The sequence below is a fragment of the Aethina tumida genome, chromosome 2 (assembly GCF_024364675.1).
Source record: "Aethina tumida isolate Nest 87 chromosome 2, icAetTumi1.1, whole genome shotgun sequence".
Lineage (NCBI taxonomy): Eukaryota > Metazoa > Arthropoda > Insecta > Coleoptera > Nitidulidae > Aethina > Aethina tumida.
The window spans coordinates 15,206,706-15,227,464 of record NC_065436.1 but is presented as its reverse complement, the minus strand read 5'-3'; the positions used below and the strand labels follow the sequence as shown (position 1 = coordinate 15,227,464).

At 31.9% G+C, this 20,759-nt stretch overlaps 4 protein-coding genes across 6 annotated transcripts in view; 2 read left to right on the top strand and 2 right to left on the bottom strand.

The window, feature by feature from the left end:
• Nucleotides 1–1,198: 1,198 nt before the first annotated feature.
• LOC109601347 (protein transport protein Sec24C) lies at nucleotides 1,199–7,469 on the bottom strand. 2 transcript variants are annotated; one of them, XM_020017582.2, is made up of 12 exons: nucleotides 7,289–7,469; nucleotides 6,041–6,507; nucleotides 4,836–5,669; nucleotides 4,281–4,756; nucleotides 4,062–4,226; nucleotides 3,790–4,000; nucleotides 3,205–3,731; nucleotides 2,859–3,146; nucleotides 2,632–2,800; nucleotides 1,965–2,567; nucleotides 1,717–1,910; nucleotides 1,199–1,653 (listed from the first exon to the last, which is right to left on the bottom strand). In XM_020017582.2, the coding sequence occupies exons 2-12, from the start codon at nucleotides 6,501–6,503 to the stop codon at nucleotides 1,513–1,515; spliced, it is 4,071 nt and encodes a 1,356-aa protein (XP_019873141.2). In that variant the 5' UTR covers nucleotides 6,504–6,507; nucleotides 7,289–7,469; the 3' UTR covers nucleotides 1,199–1,512. The 2 variants fall into 2 exon arrangements, with proteins under 2 accessions (XP_019873141.2, XP_049818631.1); XM_049962674.1 differs by lacking the exon at nucleotides 7,289–7,469 and adding an exon at nucleotides 6,864–6,991.
• LOC109601349 (beta-1,4-galactosyltransferase 1) lies at nucleotides 7,008–10,304 on the top strand. The gene is made up of 5 exons (XM_020017585.2): nucleotides 7,008–7,297; nucleotides 8,934–9,270; nucleotides 9,331–9,456; nucleotides 9,508–9,597; nucleotides 9,664–10,304. The coding sequence occupies exons 1-5, from the start codon at nucleotides 7,045–7,047 to the stop codon at nucleotides 9,785–9,787; spliced, it is 930 nt and encodes a 309-aa protein (XP_019873144.2). The 5' UTR covers nucleotides 7,008–7,044; the 3' UTR covers nucleotides 9,788–10,304.
• A 183-nt stretch (nucleotides 10,305–10,487) lies between these two features.
• On the bottom strand, nucleotides 10,488–12,973 carry LOC109601348 (cytochrome P450 6A1). Its single transcript, XM_020017583.2, has 6 exons — nucleotides 12,860–12,973; nucleotides 12,297–12,647; nucleotides 11,995–12,237; nucleotides 11,336–11,866; nucleotides 10,989–11,240; nucleotides 10,488–10,767 (listed from the first exon to the last, which is right to left on the bottom strand). Exons 2-6 carry the CDS (start codon nucleotides 12,637–12,639, stop codon nucleotides 10,604–10,606), a joined length of 1,533 nt encoding a protein of 510 aa, XP_019873142.2. The 5' UTR covers nucleotides 12,640–12,647; nucleotides 12,860–12,973; the 3' UTR covers nucleotides 10,488–10,603.
• Nucleotides 12,974–17,915: 4,942 nt separating this feature from the next.
• LOC109597576 (B-cell receptor CD22) overlaps nucleotides 17,916–20,759 on the top strand; it is a 287,560-nt gene continuing 284,716 nt past the window's right edge. Inside the window, exons 1-2 of one of the 2 annotated variants that reach the window (XM_049962665.1) lie at nucleotides 17,916–18,200; nucleotides 18,456–18,792. In XM_049962665.1, the coding sequence (XP_049818622.1) occupies nucleotides 18,729–18,792 (64 nt within the window). In that variant the 5' untranslated portion in view covers nucleotides 17,916–18,200; nucleotides 18,456–18,728. Of the gene's footprint in view, nucleotides 18,201–18,393; nucleotides 18,793–20,759 lie in introns of both variants that reach the window. The other variant, XM_049962666.1, reaches the window with a different exon arrangement.

Below are 20,759 nucleotides of genomic sequence, written 5' to 3'. Positions count from 1 at the left end.
CTTATAAGAACCCTTATTACTATTCAACATAATTACCTAAAATTATATTAATTAGAAATCAGTAAAGTATAATAATAATATAAAAGTCAAGTATAATTACATTAAAAAATATCTTTACCAGTCCCTTCCCTTCATATATTCCTCACCAAGGAAATTAATAAAAAAATCCCATTTAATATTTCTAGGCAATATTCTACATTCTACACTGAATACTGGAAGTAACCAATGTCCATCCATTAACAAGAAGTGACTCTAATAACTACAATAACTAGTTCTAATCATTGCACTAATGTATATATTTTATAGAATATCTGGAACATTATTCTGGTTATAACAGACAATTCCCCATTATACGGATGATGATAAAAGGAGACAATTTCACTAAATTGGGATGAGAGAAGATGTGGTAACGATTTAGCTGAAAGCTTGAAAATCAGCACCTACGATAAAACTGTTTTTAACCTTTAACTGGCATTGTTGGATCAAATCTGACCTACCCTTATTTAAAATGGAAAAAATAATTTCTACTCTTTGCCAGGTATGACATATTGATTTGACCCATTACCATTCCGAAAATGTAGGACCTGTAAATAATGAAATTCAAAAATATGACTGACTTCAACGCAGAACTGATATGAGATTATTCTGAATTAGAGATAAAGAAGGGGAACCGTCATCCCCCCACCAAATGTAGCATAGTCTTGGCAACAACCTGTACAGGTGAACTAAAATCTCTTTTCTATGTTCTTCTATATTCTTTTCATTTAAGTCAAGTAAAAAATGGGTTAATATTCGTTGGATATTTAGATAACTTGTCTAATATAGATATTTCTGGAAATTATGAATTATGTAAAATTTTGTTGAATCACTAAATTTGATTATATCATTTGTTTTTTGAAAAAATACCAATTGAAAAGCCTTTGATTCTACAGAATTTTGAGAGAGACATCATGCATGACAGAGACAGTAAAAGATTTCCACTACGAAGTAAATATACAGACTTTTACTGTCACTGTCATGTATGATGTCTCTCTGATAAAACGCTTTTCGTACTGTGTATATATATATATATATATATATGGTGGAAGTCTTCCACCATGGGACAGATTTCTACTGTGCATGATGTCTCTCTCTAAATTCAGATGGGTCAACCGCTTTTCCTACTGTATATACAGTATATATAAGAAAAACACTTCAGTATTCGTACATGTTTTATTAGTTGCTTTTTATAATACATAACCATTTTTAATGGGCACCAATAAAATATAATTACAAAAAATAACATAACTGCATTATAAAATTACAAATCCACATTCTACTTCACAATCTTACAATGAAATTTGTACGAAAATTTTTCTATTAAAAATAGTATTCTACAGAATGTGGACTTGTAAAATTGAACAAAAATTATTTGATAAAATATATATCTTAAAGACTTAAGTATTATAATAGAAAAATTCTGAGTACAAATTCCACATCCGTTACATGTCGACCTTAAAATTATCGTAACCGCTAGCTTAACAGAGACCTAATCTCTTTATGCATGTGACACAAAAAGTCAACATAACTTGCTGATCCATCATTGCCCCGGTCTTCCACCAAGAAGTGTTTGAATACTGGTTCCAACTTTTCTCTTTGTCTTACAATTGTTAACTGAAAGGAATTAATTTAAAAATAAAATAACAATACACTATTTGAGTGTTGTGTGTTACTTACTCTCATACAACGGTGTTTCTGTATCCTAATTTCTTCGATAATATTCCTAACGGCGAGAGATAAAGGATTGTCCAACTCCGGTAATGTGCTCCTTTCAACATCAATCTGTATGGCTGAAGGTGCACCAAATACTTGACGAGTGAATTCAGGACTTGCACCCAATCCAATCCACAGGAACATGTGAATACCGTTTTCTACAAGGAAAGAATAATTACAAATTACAATTAATTCAATAAATATTTACTCACCCAAAATATAAACCCCCTGTTCACTAATCTTCTCAACTGAACACCTGATTTGTGGCGGTACTTGCACTTCATTCGACGGCTCAATATCGTGAATCGGAATAAGCCTCGGATAAAAGAAATGCACTGAAGTCTGAACGTCCATCGTCATAAGAGCCTGCATCACAAACGACCTATCATCTATGGTCATGTCCGCTCCTCCGGAAATTGCGTCGTTCTTCAACAAACAGTTTACGTATAACGGCAACAGCTTCATACACTCGGGTAAAATTAATTGACCCGCACTGCTTGGTGTGGCGCAGTTCTTCCTGTAAGTGGCCAAAATTTGTGCAGCTCTGTTCACAATTGCGTCCTTCACAGACTTCGGATTATTGTCTAATAGTCTGTAGGTGGCTTGCTTGGCGACGTAGTTGATGATTGTGTCCAAATCGCAGCTGCGATATAGGTCGGCCATTTGGGAGCTGGTCTTCAGTGACAGGTTAATAATTCTTAAACGACGCTGACCTGAGCAGGACGTGAACAATAACGCGGCTTGAATGTAGACTCCTTCCTCCTCTGAGAGTTTGTCGTCGTGTTTTATCTCGACAGCCACAGCCTTATCACAGTCTGAAATATTAGAAGCAAAAAATTAAATGATTACTCATATATTAAATATTTAAATTGCACCCACCAACAGCTGCAAGTTCCATATCTGTTGTATTCGACATGTAGAAATGACCAAAGAAATCAGTTGGTCTAACTCCTGTTGACGTTCTCACTCGCATTATGGCATCGAAGGCAATGGGTCTGCTTATGTCTGTGATAACATCTTTAATAAATCTGTCTCCATCTATGTCAGCCTAAATAAATATTATACATTAATTATGTCATTTAATTTTCAATTGATTAATTAATTACTTGGAAGTATGTGTATTTAAATACTTCTCCTCCGGTTAATCGAGAAACTTGCCCAATGGTTGCTATGTCAATATAAGAATTATTAAAAATAAATAAGTCCACAGAACACCCAACAGCCACACAATCTTGACCAAGCTGATTGTAGGCTTGATTTTGCGGTGTGAGGACTGTACGTTCCTTATCAGTGCCAAGAAGTTTCCTGTCTTCACGGTTCTTCAATTTACCAGGAGCCTCGGCCGTAGGCAAAGACGAATGGAACACCATGAGTTTACCGGCGCATTCTGACGCCTGAAAAATAAGGATTATTTTAAAATAGTAGTCTGGACTTCTATGAAGATAGGATTACCTTTAAGGCTTCCAAGCCAGCTAAAATGGCAGGCAGCAACACCGTTTCAGTTTCCCTTGTATCACCGAACATCGTCGGAATTTGCTGCATGAGAGCGTCAATAACAGATTCGGACTCTTCCGGTGTGCACAAAAATCCATCCAACAAAGGCATGAACATTTCTTGCGTGTCACCAACCACCAACATTTGTGGGGCGGCCAAAGTACCCTTGATGTTATAGAAATGGACAGAGCTATTGTATGTAATAAATCCAACTTTCATATTACTCTTTTCCTGGCCTTGATCAACTGGCAGGTTTTGAATAATTTCCTTCATTTGAGAGCACAATAACTGCACAAGTCCCGATTTTATGTTGTTGTATGAAACGTCTATAACAAATATGATTGCTGGTGGTTTAGGTAGTTTGTTGTTTCTGCAGTAGTCGGAGGTGGCAACAAATTCGTACGTTCCCAAAACCAATTCCGGTCGTTCGTATCTGTCCATCCTCTTCCCAGTGTGATCCAGATGTTGGAAATATTCCGCGGGAACTGAATATAAATCAATGTTAATCATCTTGAAACATAATAATGGGTGTTTTATGCTTACCATCTGTGGTGGCTTTACAGAACAAGCACTGAAACCGCCTTCCGGAGTCAATAAACTGCATATATGGGCACATGTAGGCTTTACATCTGATACACCTTACTGGACCCAATTCACCAAAATTAACAATAGGTGGGGCATACTCTTGGTCACCAATCCTAGCCATTGGACTAATTACCAAGCTGAATGGGACTGCAGTGTTTTTGATGATGTCCTGAAATAAATTAAAACAAAATTATTATCATTAAACTATTTAAGAATTCAATTTTTTGTACCTGTGATATTGGCACACTGTACATGGTGGACCTCATAAATCGGGGACTTGCATTTCCTTGATCCTGGACTACGAAGTTTGTTGTTACCAATGGAGGCACCAGACCTGGCTGGTTAGTAACAAAAACGCCAGTTCTATTATGTTTATCATCTTGGGTAACTTGAATCTGAAAATGTAAATTAATTATACGCATACAACACAGAGATTTATTAAGTCTTACTGGATTTGGCATTTGTTCTGGATCCAACCTCCTATTCTGTTGCTGTTGCTGCTGTTGATAGCTCGGCTGTGGATAACCGCCCATCGAACTTGGCGGCATGCCTCCATGGCCAGGCATTGGGGGATATCCAGGTTGTTGGGGACTGCGTATCTGTTGTCCGTTTATATATTGTTGTTGTCCAATTGGAGGTGGCATCTGAGGTCCAGTTTCGCCGTTTTTCATGGGTGCACCTCCGGGTGCGCCACGATACTGTCGTTGGCCACCCAACTGCATGCCTTGCATCTGATTAGTGAGCTGGTTAGGATTGTATTGTTGTCCTGGCAGAGGGGGTTGGCCTGGCATTGCTGGTTGACTTGGCATTTGCTGCTGACCTGGCATTGGTGGTTGACCTGGCATTGGTGGCTGACCTGGCATTGGTGGTTGACCTGGCAATGGAGGTTGCTGATTGGGATATTGGCCCGGGAATGATTGTTGACCTAAACATAACATTTAATTATCACCAAGATGCATTTTTAACATTAAACTGGAATGTTTTAACAATTTATATATAATAACCTGGTAGGGGAGGTTGACCAGTGTACCCATATTGACTTCTTTGTTGGTTTTGTCCCAACAAAGGGGGTTGACCTGGCAAAGACTGTTGACCAGACATTGGTAACTGTCCTGGCATCGGAGGTTGTCCTGATATGGGAGGTTGTCCCGGCATGGGCGGTTGTCCTGGCATGGGAGGCTGTCCTGGCATGGGAGACTGTCCAGACATAGGAAGTTGTCCAGGCATAGAAGACTGTCCAGGTACATTTGGCTGTCCTGACAACGGAGGAGGCCCGGAAACAGGAGGCTGACCAGACAACGGTGGTTGTCCTGAAGCCGGAGGTTGCCCCGGCAATGGTTGCTTCATCGGTTGTCCTGGCGGGGGCAACTGTCCACTCATGGGTGGTTGACCAAGCCGGTTGCCAGCGAAGTTAGAACCCGGAGGTCCCGACACTGGTGGTTGACCAGATCCTGGCATTGGTGGTTGACCAGATCCCGGCATTGGTGGCTGATTAAAACCCCCCGGAATAGGATTTGGCGCCCCAGGACCAGCTGGCCCAACTCCCGGTGGTTTTTGACCCGGAAATTGACCAGGCTGTGGAGATTGCAGATTCGACTGTGGGGGCAAATGCTGCCCAGGTGGTGGAGGTTGATTTTGGGGTACACCTTGCATTGATGGTGGCTGAGCAGAAATTGGTGGTTGTCCGGGGAAGGGTGGTTGTCCAGAGAATGGTGGTTGACCAGAAACAGGTGGTTGGCCAGGTAATTGACTGTTAATGTCAGTAGGTTTTAAGGGTGTTTGAGCTGAACCTGGTGTGCTGACATTTGGTGGTCTGTTTGGTGGATTCGCTTGGGGACCTGTAAATAATAAGGATATATTAAAAGTGAACAAGACTGAATAATAGTATTCAGAAAGTGATAAAATAAATTTTAATGACACAATTAAAAGTACATTATTGAATTCTTAAATAATATTAACATTCATTTAGTCAACTAATAAAATATCCAGTATTAACACAAATGAGTAATTTTAACAGTTTTATTATTAATCTGAGACTGTTCAATTTAATAAATTTATTATTTATTGTCAATGATTATATAACAAACAAGAGTTGACAGGAAAGTTTCTAGTAAACTTAAGTAAATTAATATCATATATTGTGAAGTGTACAGTAATAACACTTACTTTAATAAACTACCACTAATAAAAGCAATTTAATTCAACAAACCTAAATTTGTTGGATTGGCAAATCCAGGTCCATTCTGAAACGGCACTCCATTCAATCCATTTGGAAATTGTTGTGATTCTGTTGGAATAACATTGTTTCCGTGCTCCCCTGGTTTGTTGATTGGTGGAGGAAACTGGTTTGGCTGTGGCCTCGAGGGAGGTCTTTGGTCTCCAGGTGGTAATTGACTTGAAGGTATTTGTCGTAGACCTGCAGGAGGACCCATATTTGGAGGGAACTGGCCCATATTTCCTGTTGGTGGAGCTCCATTGTTTATTGATGTCGGTGGCAAATTTCCTGGTGGAATGTTAGGTTGGCCTGATTGTTGCGTGTGTATTCCCTGACCAGGGTTTTGGGGATCCAGTGGTACATTTTGAAAGCCAGGTTGTCCGGTTGGTGGACCAGAGTTGGGGAAATTCTGTGGAGGTCCTTGATATTGTTGTGAAGGCATAAATTGTGAATTCATTATGCTGAAATACAATATTAAATTATCTTAAAATACACATATTCTTTTTCTTATAATTTAATTAATGTCAATATTTACATTACTACAAGTAAATACAAGTAAAATCAAAATGTGATTATTTATCAGTATTTATTGATAGTAGCACATGAAATTTTATAGTTAAAGTTTTTCTTATGAACAGAATCTGTAACAGTATTTAATTGAATGAACATATTGTGCATTGTATGAAAAAATAATCTAGTTATGGAAAGTAAATGACCCATTTTCAGCATAAAACTCTCTGATACACTGGTACTGTCGCCACAAATAATTTTTCAAACATTACAAAGTAAGTCACAGGATGTTTTATAAAAAACTTACATTTATATCCAAGGAAGAAACTATTTAAAATTATTTAAATAAGAACATCACTGCACTCCACTAGTTAATCGTATGCCACGTAAGGCTCTACTGCGCATGATTTAGTTACTTCCACGTCAATGTCACCAGATTTTCCACTAAAAGTTGCGGTGCAGTGTCAAATATGTAATGTTGGAATACAATGTTGTTAAAATGTTTTCTATCTATCTGTGTCATATTTGTTGCAATTTATACAACATATTTTCCTGGTCGGCATGCAGTGCACTATAATTACATAGAAGATGAACTAATTTCCAGTGAACTTTTAATAGAAAAACGAACAAATATCGAACCTAACCTCAAACCCTGTAATTATTATGATTTAATCGTTAATAATTACGAGGTTGACATTAATGATATTTATAATGAAAAAGATATCCACGCACCTCAACCAGGTACTGCACAACTAGTCTGCTTGTGTTTCTTTTATTTTAAATGTTGTTTGTTAAATAGCCCATACTCATTCAAAACAAATGTCAAAATAAACCAGTGACCAGTTAACCTACCTAACAATCCACTGAACATCATATGTTTGTCCAGTGCACGTCAAAATTTTGTTTGTCATCACAAAGTGATTACCTCAGTCCCCCCCACATGATTCCATATTAAAATGTACTTCAGAATGAGAATGGATTTCTTGAATAATGATACAGCAAATGTAGTGTCTGCTCTTTTACATTTAATTTCAAGTGTTAAATATGTATCTCTTTGTAAAAGGAAATATAAAAGCATGTCATATCACATTTTTATTTATTTTTTTTTATATTACTCCACAGCTTCATTATCAGTACTGTTTCTAGTTTAGTAATTTTATAATAACACTTTAATAAAAAATATTTTTAGGATTTAATTAAAACTAAAATTCTTCATGTATACTATCTGCTCTTATAGGAATAAAAAATATATTAATTAAATAATTCTTCAAGGTATATTATCATGTACACGTAATTTGATCTAAAATCACAAGATTTAACATTTTAACAGTGTCACTTCTTCAAAAAATTGTAAACCCTAACCAGCTTCCTTCTTCTCCACAACTTCATTCCTAGTACTGGTTCTAGTTTACTAATTTTATAATAACATTTTAATAAAAAATATATTAGAATTTTATTAAAACTAATATTTTTCATGTATCCTATGTGTTCTTATAGGAATAAAAAAATATATTAATTAAATAATTTTTAAAGATACATTATCACGTATTTATCCCATTAATTTGGTTTAAAATCACAAGATTTAACATTTTAATGGTGTCACTTCTTCAAAAAATTTTAAACCAAAAACAGATGATGATGAGATGAATCAATAATAAACTTACAATTAATTTTGTATATATACTTTATTGGAAAATGTTCAAACAAATAATATGATCATATTTTTGGTGAAAATTGGAAAATTAACCAAATAAAGAATATAATGTACATATTATATTATAATAAATTTGTAATTACTGTTTTTCGTTTATTTTCATCTTTAAATCAAAACAGAGTCATATCTTATAGGAAAATCAATGTCACGAGTTGATAATGATACACATTGTAAAAACTATTATTACTGGAAGTAAATTAATGAAAAGAAAGCATCTCTTGAAATTTTGTATGTTTTACACAAATTATTCATTTTATTTGATACAGAATTATTATAATTATTGATTTTTAACGTGATCTTTGACAGTATTATATAATTCGTTCTCATATATTTGTTTAAATTAGTTTCTGTCACATTTTTTATATTAAAATGTTTTAAGTATATATAGTATATAAAGTTATAAATAAAATCAGACATTATTATAAGGTAGTCAGTTCTAACTGCCTTTAGTTGGTTCTTGTTCTTGATATAAAATTTATCTGGCAGCGTCAAAAATAAATTTTTATTCATTAAAATTAGAATTTATTACCATACACATTACCACAGAAAATGTGAGGCAAATCGAAAAATGAAATCTCTTATCAAACTTTTAATTAATATATTGTTCTTAAATTATTAACACATTTATTTTTAATATGTATGTTCATTCTCTTTTTATTTTAGGGGGATGGTTTAGACCAACAGAATGTGATCCGCTAGTCAAAGCTGCCATAATCGTTCCATACCGGAATAGAACAAAACAACTTAAAATATTTCTTAATTATATGCATTACTTTCTACAAAAACAACATATAGAATATAGGATCATAATAGTACATCAAAATGACTCATTGCCCTTCAACAGAGCAAAAATGATCAATTACGGCGCCAAAACAGCAATGAATTTAAAATATGATTGTTTAATATTACACGACATTGATTTAATTCCACTAAATTTGGGGAATATTTATGGATGTGTAAAAAATCCTAGACACATGTCAAGCAGTCTGGATACATTTAGGTATTTTTTCTCATTTACATTAAAACTGAGTTATTATTTATATAAACATATAATTTTCAGATATAATTTGCCATATCTAACACTGTTTGGTGGTGCCATCTCAATAAGCTCCGAACATTTTATGAAAGTTAATGGATTTTCAAACATGTTTTACGGCTGGGGAGGTGAAGACGATGATTTTTACAAGTAAACTTACAAAATAGCTTGATTAATTAAATTTAATTTATTTTATTTCAGGCGTCTTAAATTAAATGATATATCCTCTTGTCGATTTTCACCAAAGCTCAGTAAATACATTATGCTAAATCATAAAAAGGAGAAACCCACGTAAGAAAATAATATTCTAGTAAATACGTTTTTTTAAATGTCAAACTAATTGTTTGTCGTTTCCAGAAAGGACCGCTACGAACGTTTAAAATCTTCCGAAGAAAGGTTCAAGAGTGATGGGGTATCTCAACTTTCCAGTAATTATGACATTGTAAATAAAAATTTATACACTGCTATATATGCAGCCTAAATAAGGTGTAAATATTTATTTATTTAACCAAAGAAAAGTAATTTAATATTTAAAATGATTTATTACTATTTGCATATATGTATATAATTCCAAAGTAATAAATTAATTACATAAATTGTAACCATATTTAGAAATTAGCAATTGTAATAAATCATTACATTTAATATTATTTAATTTATTTAATAATATATATTTGGTTGTATGTACAAGGTAATGCTACTTATTGATCAATTTTACCTCGAAGTCGAAAAGATGCTTAGATATTTTACAATTATTCACCTTATTCTTAGGGAGTCACTGCATCAAACTAATATTACATAGATTGAGAATTATAAATTAGTACAAAAAACTAGAATAACAGACCTTTATATATATTATACCTTTTATACGTATTCAATGTTATTAGATAAATAGGCACCTGTTAAGTATTTTTGTGACGTCACACCTTATTGTTGTTTATGTATTCTTGACATACGATGTAGAATGTTTGTTTTTGTTTAATAAATATTTAATCATACATATTATAAGCATGCAATCTGATCTCCTGATAAAAGGGAATCAACACTTGAGAACAGTTCATTACGTCATCGTTATGTAGCTATTATATATATTCTGTTGATGAACGGACCATACCTTATATATCCTGTGGGAATCCAGTTAGAATTATATACAAAGTTACAAGCTTCAGAAGTGGACCATGTCATAATAATAGTTCAAAATATATTAAACAATCATGGGCAGTAATTTAATAATGACTATAATTATTTTAAATTATAATATAATTTATAATGAAGTTTTTAAAAATTATAAGTGAATCTATATTTCCTCACAGTCTAGCCAAACGTCACCTTTTGCTGTGGCTACAAAAGAATGAGGATTCATTTGCAAGGGTACAATTGTTTTCTTGTTCACGGTAAATCTATATTTCTTCAAAAGCACAGTCAAACCAACTTTCGACTGCATTATTCCGAATCTTGCACCTAAAACACAGTACCATTTTTTAAAATATTTCTTTCAGTTATGTCATGTTAATCTTGAGAGAGACATCATGTACGACAGAGACATTGGAAGTCCCCCACCACGGAGCAAACTTGCTTCTATTGTCTCTGTCGTGCTTGATGTCTCTCTCAAGATTCGGACTGATCAAACGCTTTTCGTTATCAAATTATTTATTAAATTACTATTTAAGTTTTTTTCTCACCAATACAAATCCTGTTGCCTTCTCCAAAGGGCATATAAGAAAAATGTTTTATCTTATGCTTATTTGCCTCGCTAAATCTGTCCGGATCAAATTTTTGGGGATCCGGGAAATGTTCTTCATCATGATGTATTCCTCGAATAGGTATCATTACAGAAGTGCCTTTCTCTATTATTAAATCAGCATCAGGTACTTTATAGTCTTTTACGCATTTTCTGGTGATAAAAGGTACAGGGGGGTATTTCCTCAGTGTTTCTGTCAATATAAATATAATCATTAGTGATTCTAGACATTATTATTATTATTATTATTATTATTATTATTATTATTATTATTTATTATATACTAACCGTCAATAACTTGTCCCATGTAATGCATATCGTTAATTGAATCATAAGTTATTTTTCCCTCATGTTTTTGAAGAACTTCGCAAATTTCATTCCTAACTTTGTCCTGGAATTTTTGATTATTAGCCAATTCGAATAAGGCAAAAGTCATTGTAGTCGCTGACGTTTCAAATCCAGCCAAAAAGAATACGAAACATTGAGCAGCAATTTCATTAGTGGTCAAAGTGTTTCCATCCCCTTTATATTCTTCACTGTCACTTTTAATATCCATAAGAAGCTGCAAAAAATCTTTTCGCACCACGTTGTTCTCTTGTCTGTATTTAATGGTGTTTTTAACAACGTCCATAAAGAAAGACGTAACATCTTTGGGTAATTGTGGTAAATTAAGAATTTTAGCAAGTTTAGGGGCATTACTTTTAATCAATGCGCCCAGGTTTCTAACTGGGGAACCCTCGAACACTTTTTTACCATAAACTCTGAAAGGGGATGATTCGTCTTCAAATGAGTGGCACTCCAGTCCAAAGGCACAAGATCCTGAAATAATTGAAAGGTCCAATGTTATGATGTAAGTATTTAATTTAAAAAACAATCATGGATATTTTCATTTAAATGAATTATATATTATAAAAAATTAGATTAATTGATAATTGTCTTTTACCAACCTATAACATCTGTAGTAAAGTTGCCCAAAATGTCCTTAATATCTATTGGTTCTTTTTTCTGAATTTCTTTCCGGAAAACCTTTTCTAAAAGAGAACCGCATTCGGCAATTGTGTGAAACATGCCCTTCATTTTGCCCGATGTAAATGTTGGTGTGAGCTTACGTCTCAGATTTCTCCATTTGTCGCCACCAATGGCGAACAAATGAGCGCTTAAGGGATCACCCTTTTCATTAACGTAACTCCCTAAAATAAAATTCAAGTCATGATTCTCATAATTAACTAAGATTTCAATCAACACTCACCTCTATCAACAAAATAGTTAAAATCCTTCAACAAGATATTTTTAACGTATTCTAAATGAGTTACCACATAAACTGGTTTTTGCATTGACCATATTCCAAAATGTTTCCAACCCTTCGATTTTCCCACTTGGTATATTTTAGTAATTTGATCGCCGAATGAACGTTTACTTTTTGATAAAGGATTTTGAAAGTTTCCAAAAGGAAACGACGGTTCAATGTATGAAAGATTTTTCCTTTTCCAGTACATGTACGACCAGCTGTATGACGAGTACAGAACTATGAAGAAGGTGATGGCAATAACGATAATATCCATAAGGACAGATCCGGTAAACAGGAACGCCATATTTCTGTCTAAAAATATTAAATTAAAATGAGAAAAATTAATTTTTATTACTTAATTAATATTATAAATTAGTATACATTATTACAAACATAAAAATACATGCTATACATGAATGACAAATACATAAAGTAATTAATAACTTTAACTATAGTTTACTGGGTGGAATTTGATGGAAAGAAGTAAAATTTAATAGATTATTTACTCTTAACTAGATACTTACTGGCTCTATATCACTTTACAACAATAAATAATAAGTAGTGTTGCACTGAGGACAGAATAAGTGGATCTACTGTATGTTAATGATATACTAGATTTTAACTAACGTAAGATCGTCTATTATATCTGTATTTGAACAAAATAATCTCTGTAAATAATATGATATGCATATTTTCAACTTATTGCATTGTCATGATTTTTTTCTATATATATATATATATATATATATATATATATATATATATATTATTAAAAACGGTATTTCCGAAAAAATTTTATTGATGTGTCCATCTTTTGACGTAAATATTATATCTCAAATAATTAATTTTAGAATCTTTTAGAGCTGTTTTTCTATATTTATATTTAAATAAAATACAAAGTGTTTCTAAATTAAGTAAAACACAATCATAAAAAAAAATCGATTTTTATTTTTTTTTAATGTGACGAGCCGTTTTAAAAAATTCCCGAAGCTCATAATTTCATGGAAAATTGAATGAGGAATTCAAAAAAATATATAGTTTCATATTTTTATCGTTATCGTAACATGATTAAAAATCAAAATTAACAAAATAACCTCGTTTTTTCAAGGTTCTTATGAATAGATATAGTTCTTATTTTTTTCCTAGAAGCTACCATCATACACCAAAACATATCCGGTATTTAGATAAATGGATTCACAAGGTGCAGAGAATAACAATTTTTACTGATTTTCAGTATTTTTTGATTTATTCAGAAACGGTAACAGATAAAGATCTGAAACTGGGAGCACCGAAGCATTTTATGAGTACCAACATTTCCTGAAATTATGAACCCGATACCTTTCTGGAGCCGATTCGGTATTCTTATCGTTCCATGGCCATTTTGTAATTTTTAATATTGTTCTGTGTTATATTCACCATTGAGTTCGTGTATTTTATGAAAAATTTAATGATAAATTTCACTTCAATTAATTGTAGAAAATTATTTTGCCCCTAACAAAATTTAATACAATGTATAGAATTGTTTATAGATTTAGAAGATATCTAGGGCTATTTATACTTTTCTGTTTAAGATAATGGACTAACGTATAAATTAGTGTTTACGAATAATTTAATAAAAATGATTTGGGACAACGACAAATATGATAATTTATTATCCACAGTAAAATTAACATTGTTGTAATATTCTTACTTTTAGCATAAAATGATATTTGAATTTGTATATCATTATAAATTTTATTTGTGTTTTTAAATTTATTTCAAATACGTCGCAAACGCACACGTACGTGTATCATATTTTTTGATAATACTATCAGATTATTTGTTAAATATGTTATATGCAACCCAGATTATATCTTCAGTTATATCACCAAAAATTATATATCATAATTATCATAGGAACTGTTTAAATATATTGTTTTTATTTGATATTTTATAAGACAATGATATTATTCATATATATTAGAATGGTTTTATAATTTATTTGATACAAAATAATTAGAATATTCGATGTTAGCTTAGGTATTTTATATTCGACCATTTACGTTTACGAACAAATGGAACAATTACGCAACACTTTATGGCAACATAAATTATATTTCACGCTTGCCTTAAGTGCATATAGGATTATAAATAATTTGAATTCTACTTTGTAGGACAAAGTTTCAAACTGGGTGGTGAAGTTAATATACGGAAGTACTTTCTTAATATCTATTGTTAATAAACTTTCGAATAATCAGTCCACCTATATGTTAGATGGGTTTATTAAACTAACTAAACTGAAATTGTACAATCTCTGTTGAGTACTAAAATTATTACATAAATTGAGTTTAATTCTAGAAGATTTAAGGTCTATTCATATATATTATTATTATGCTACACCACATGTAGTGAGGGGTATACCAAAGTTGGTACGTAAATGTGAATACAGGTATCTGTAAGTACATGTACTTACATGTGTAACTGAATTTATACCCAGATAGTACATTACATTCCTAGGACGTTTCAAATAGGGTCTGTTTACGTCTCAATGACTCAGACTAATATAGGATGTCCCGAAAACCTATGAGGGAAAATATATCTGAACATCCTTGGTACGTCCTCTGTTTATTGTTTATTTTTATTATTTATTTTTATACAAGTTATACAAAATAGTGAATACCATAATAGTAAGTTTAATCAAGAAGAGGAGTTACAAGGTAAAATTTGTGTATTAAGTCTATAAATTTAGCAACTTAATTAATATTGATATTGCTATGTTACGTTTATATATTTTAATGCAAGTTTTTTTAATAACAATATTTTGGTAAACATATTAGTATTTTATTATTTCAATACATACATTTATTTAGAACTTTCTGAAAGCGTTTGTGATGTAACATATTTAGAACCAATACGGTTTGTCAAGTAACATTGAATATCCTTGATACGTCCTTTCGAAATGAAAATCAAAAGAGATTTAAATAATAAAAATTTATATTTCACAAATCATTTCGTTCATAGAATTTGTTGTTCCAAATGAAATAACTTTCAGTTAGGCACGTACGGAAAAAATCCACTATATCTGGAGGAAATATTTCTGATATCATGTTTAAGGAACTGTTGACAAAAACTTTCTACAAACAGACTGAAGGATTAGCAATGGACACTTCTCTTAGTCTAGTGATCGCCAATTTCTTTATGGGAACGTTTGAACAAAAAGCGATTGAGACATCCAAACACAAACCTTCTGTTTGGTATCATTACGTGGATGATACTTTCGTAATATGGAAACATGGACAAGAAAAACTAGATCAGTTTCTAAAACACCTAAACTCTCAACATAACAATATCAAATTCACAATGGAATTGGAAAAGGAGAACCAAATACCTCTTTTGGATGTCCTAGTAAAAAGAGTGGGTGAACATTTAGACCATACAGTATATCGAAAACCTACATACACCGATCTATATCTACATAAACTATCTAATCATCATTCTAGTCAAAAACAAAGGGTTATCAAAACACTAACCAAAAGAGCCAAAAGGATATGTGCCACGCATCACCTTGCTGAAGAACAAGAACTATAGGAAAAACAACACAGCAGGCCATAAGACGTACAATGAGACCTCATACTAATAATAAAAATCCACCTAATGGACCCATGATTGGTAAAGCTTTTCTCTTATATATATGTAAAGTTACCGATAGAATTGGAAAAATCTTATTTAAACACTAGCTTCGTCCCATAGCGTGTTGAATACGATCGTTTTCTAGACGGTGATCTCGAGATTCCAAAGATTCTTGAGCCCTTAACAATGAATGACGCCTTCTATCTAATTGATTGTAATCGTTCATTCCTCTCAGAACTACTCTCATTCCACCTAAACATGGACATCCGTAATCTACAATTTGAAAGACGACTTTCCCTATCTTGTTCAGATTCATTTTCACGTCGTCTTTGGCTTTTGGCCTTTTTCATGTTTTTAAAGAGATTTGACTTTCTTTTAGGCATAACTAAATATTAGAAAAAAACAACTATCTACGTTACTAACTAAATAAAATAACCTATAAATAATTTATCAATTTCAATGTAAATCTGAATATTGAACACAAGTGTACTTAATTTATAATTATTTATAATTATTACTTAAAGGTAAAAAAGGAAAGCAGTAAAAATGTAACAAAATATTTTGAATTAAGATAAGATAAGGTAAGAAGAACGGATCGGTGAAATTATAAAAGATACCTATAAATCAAATCAAACTATCAATCAATCGTTGGTGGGAGAAGTGGTGGGAGACGTCCGACGTGACGGCGTAGTGGTGGTATGCGCGTGGGCTGTGCGTGGTACTGGACAGTACTTGAACATTGCAACATTACTTTATTTTTCTAAAATAGAAGAATTTTTCTAAAATAAAAGTAGCCTAAGTTACTCCTTATTACATCAGCTACCTGTCAATAAAAGTCCTGTAAAAATCGGTCCAGCCATTTCAGAGATTAGCCGGAACAAACAGGCAGAGAGACAAAAATTATAAAAAATGTTATTGTGGTGTATGTACCGTATTTATATTCATATGCATGAAGTAAAAAAAGGTTATTTCAATATTACAAACGGGCACTCCAATTTTATTTATATATATATATATATATATATATATATTTTGGTTCCAATTACAACATTTGAAGGAGGGATGTTTATTAAGCAAAAGTAAAACTTTCCTTTCCTAACAAATAATAACAGATTTATTGTACTTTTAGAGGTGAAAACTTCTCTAGCAGCGTTGGGCACTTTTTGGTATGGAAATATTATGTGTTCACCTTATTCACATGCTCATGATTGACGCATGCGCAGTGTGCTGTGCGCCTTAGAACTTTTTGGATGGGTGAAATCTCGTGCGTTCGCGTCACCGACATGCTTATACCAGTATATTTGTAGCTATACAGTTGACGTATAGTGCTGTGTATATCTTATAAGTGAAATTGAATGGATTTAGTGACAAATTTATTTAAATATATCCAATGATTGAAAACTCAGTACTACAAAACATAAAACGACAATCGATGCCGCTTTTACACGATACTTAGATAAATTTGAATCAAACATTTTCATTTTTTACTTTAGTTACCATAAGCCTATTGTATCTTTTTTATAACAAAAAGAAATAATTGAAAGTACAAAAAGTCTAAGAATTGTTGAAATTAATGATGACAATGATGCAAACAATTAAAATAATGTTAAAAATAAAATACATTGAAATTTAAGTAAATACAAATACTATCCATAAATAATGTGATTGAATATTAATTGTTATTTCAATTGAATTTTATTTATATTTTATCATGATCTATCTATATATAGTTTTTTACTCGGAGTGTCAATAAATGTGAAAACCGGATTGATGATAAATTTAATTCAAACATGAAATTTCAAATTTTAATACTAAAAGTTTTAAGTTTTAACTGCCAACTTTAATTTTTTTAACAAAAATATTCCTAGTTTAGAACTAAATGGAAAATTATGTATGTTAAGTTAGTACAATTTTATACCAACTTAAGTATTAATTTACTTTCCCACGTAAAGTGTAGGCAGAAGTGAAAACCGACACTGCACATGGATGGCATGGATGCTGCACAAAAGCCGGCACGCGAACTCGACGAACGTGAGTGACGTTCTCCAAGTAACGGATACGGATGATTTTCAATAAAATTAAAATCCACCTCGAACTAATTAACGGGCGCCTATTAATTGGGGCGCATGTGTAAATTGTGTTGGTTAGACGTAGAATTTTATTCGCGGATTCGCACTCAGTTTCTCCCGACGCGCGTCGCACTGCTTTGCCAGACGACCGAACCGAAACGTGTGGCCGCAAATAGCCAAAGCCAAAGTACGCTGCGGAGCCGAAACTTTCGAAAAATAAAAATTTTACATTTTCGTTCATTTTTAATTTTTTGTGTCTGTGTGTTTAGTTTTGATGTTTTTTTAAATAGTTTTGTGTTCAGTTTTGTTGATTTCGAAGTTTTCAGCCTGTTAAAAATTGTTGTCACTCCGGTGTCAGTTCCCTGGTTTTTTTTTTTAAGGAAGAAAACACCAGGGACCTGTGCATGAACTAGACGAATTCATATGCCGTCTTAATTTTCAGACTTGACTTTCATATTTTATCGAACGCCGAAACTTCTAAATTTAACGAAACTCTAAATGCGAAATAGTTTTAAATAGAACATTACCGATTCGAAAAGTTTGCAAATAAAACTAAAATATTGGCATTTGGTATCAAATTAAGAAAGTACTGGTTAAACAAAGTTTCCGACATAAAATAACAATGTGAATAAGACTGTGTGAAAGTCACGTGGTCCGGAACTTTTTAAGTTTTAACAAGTTGTACTGGTGTTAAACATAAAAAACTTCCAAGACGATGGGTATTAGAAATTTTATGCCTGTTTTTATCCTGTTTTCGGCGCTGTTCGTCAATCAATCAGGTATATTGTTTCACGCATATCACCATAAGCTTTCTGGCTAAACTTTTAATTATTGTAACATGTGTAAATGTGAATTTGTGTGTTGGTTACACACCTAAAATTTATTTTAGCACGATTACCAAAAATGTAGATTTATTTACTATTAATATAATATTTTACGGGAATTATACTGTCACATCTTTATTTTAAATTTATCTTACTTTACATAGTGGTCAGCATTTTTTATTAACACATGGAAATGTGCCAAACATGAAACAAAATAAGAATTTATACATAATGTCAAATATTCACTCTTAAAAATAGATTAAAACATAATGGTATATTTTTAAGCACACAGTTTTTTATAGTTTTGTGTACAAATAGAAAAATGAGGTCACATCGATCAATTATTTCAGATGGGATTAAGAGATCGAACACTGAATTACACAATTTTTCACTCAAAGATAATTTGTAACAGTCACTATGTGTGAAATAGAGAAACGACCACGAATCTTAATATGGAGCTTAAGTCAACATTACTTCTTCAAAATGGAACATTTTATATAAAAATTAATTTTAAAATTTTAAATCTATTAGCCAAGAGAATATTTTATATAATTTTTGATGCGAATGGCCCTTTCAACATCTTGTGCTCTTCGGATGGAGAAGAATAAATGGAATGCAAACGATTGAATTGCTTATGTTTCCGGATTTCACGGTCTGTTAACTAAATGTCTCACGATTAATTAATTTAAGGGCGAATTTCGTCCAGTTCGCAGCAACACTGTAACAATAAAATATTTTAAATGTCATTTTAGTTTTTTCACGTCAGATTTTTGCATGTATTGAATAAAGCGGGACGTCACGTCGCGACGGGTCGTCGGCTGACAGAAGAGGAGTCACAATTTGAGGGGTTCAAAGCAGTAGTGGGTCAAGTCCGTTCACCCTAAATTTGAGAAATGTCCGTTGAAAGTTCAGCGTCCACTTTAGCTTTGAAATTCTCATTTATCGGACCATATAGGTTTTTAAATTTTGTTTAATAATAAAAGAAAAGGTGGAAAGGGTACAACGTATGAAAAATTTAATAAGAATCACTGATTAATTTGAAACAAATCTTGGTACATATTCTTTATATCCAATTAAATAATTCTCTAATAGAATTTTCTGTTATAATTCAAATAATTGATTTCTAATTGGAAGAAGACGCTGAATTCGAATCAAATTTGGTTAATATGATATGATAATTATAAGTTATAGTTATTGATTAAAATTGTCATAAACCAACTGCTGAAAAATTGTAATAAAATAAAATAATATTAGAAATAATGGATATACTAAAATATGTATGTAAAAGCATATTTATCAGTTAAATATATCAAACAGAAACAGATTCTACCAAATGGTATACATAAATTAATTAATAATAATAAGTCCCCAATATTATGAATATTCCGAAAAACCATTACAAAGTAATTAATGTGTATAGTATATTTATTGATCAATATTTTTCGTTTTATTTGATTAAGCATAAATGAATTGTTTACATTAACAGGTTCCCTCCTTTAGAACTGCAGTTTATAAAAAATTAATTACTTCTTCATCACTAGAAAATTAACTTAGCCACATTGCTGTACTATTTAAAAATACATTTTATAATTTATTTAGATTACATTATGTTTGTTGTAGTAATAATTGTGATAATATCAATGTTTTTCTAAGTAAAATTCGTAAATCGATTTGGATGAGATGGAAATAAATCATCATCACAAAGTTATTCATGAGTATAGTATAATTATTGATCAATATTTTTCGTTTTATTTCATTGAACATAAATGAATTGTTTACATTAACAGGTTCCCTCCTTTAGAGCTGCAGTTTATAAAAAATTAATTACTTCTTTTAGTATTATATTTCATCACTTGAAAATTAACTTAGCCACATTCCTGTACATTTAAGGATACATTTTATAATTTATTTAGATTACAATA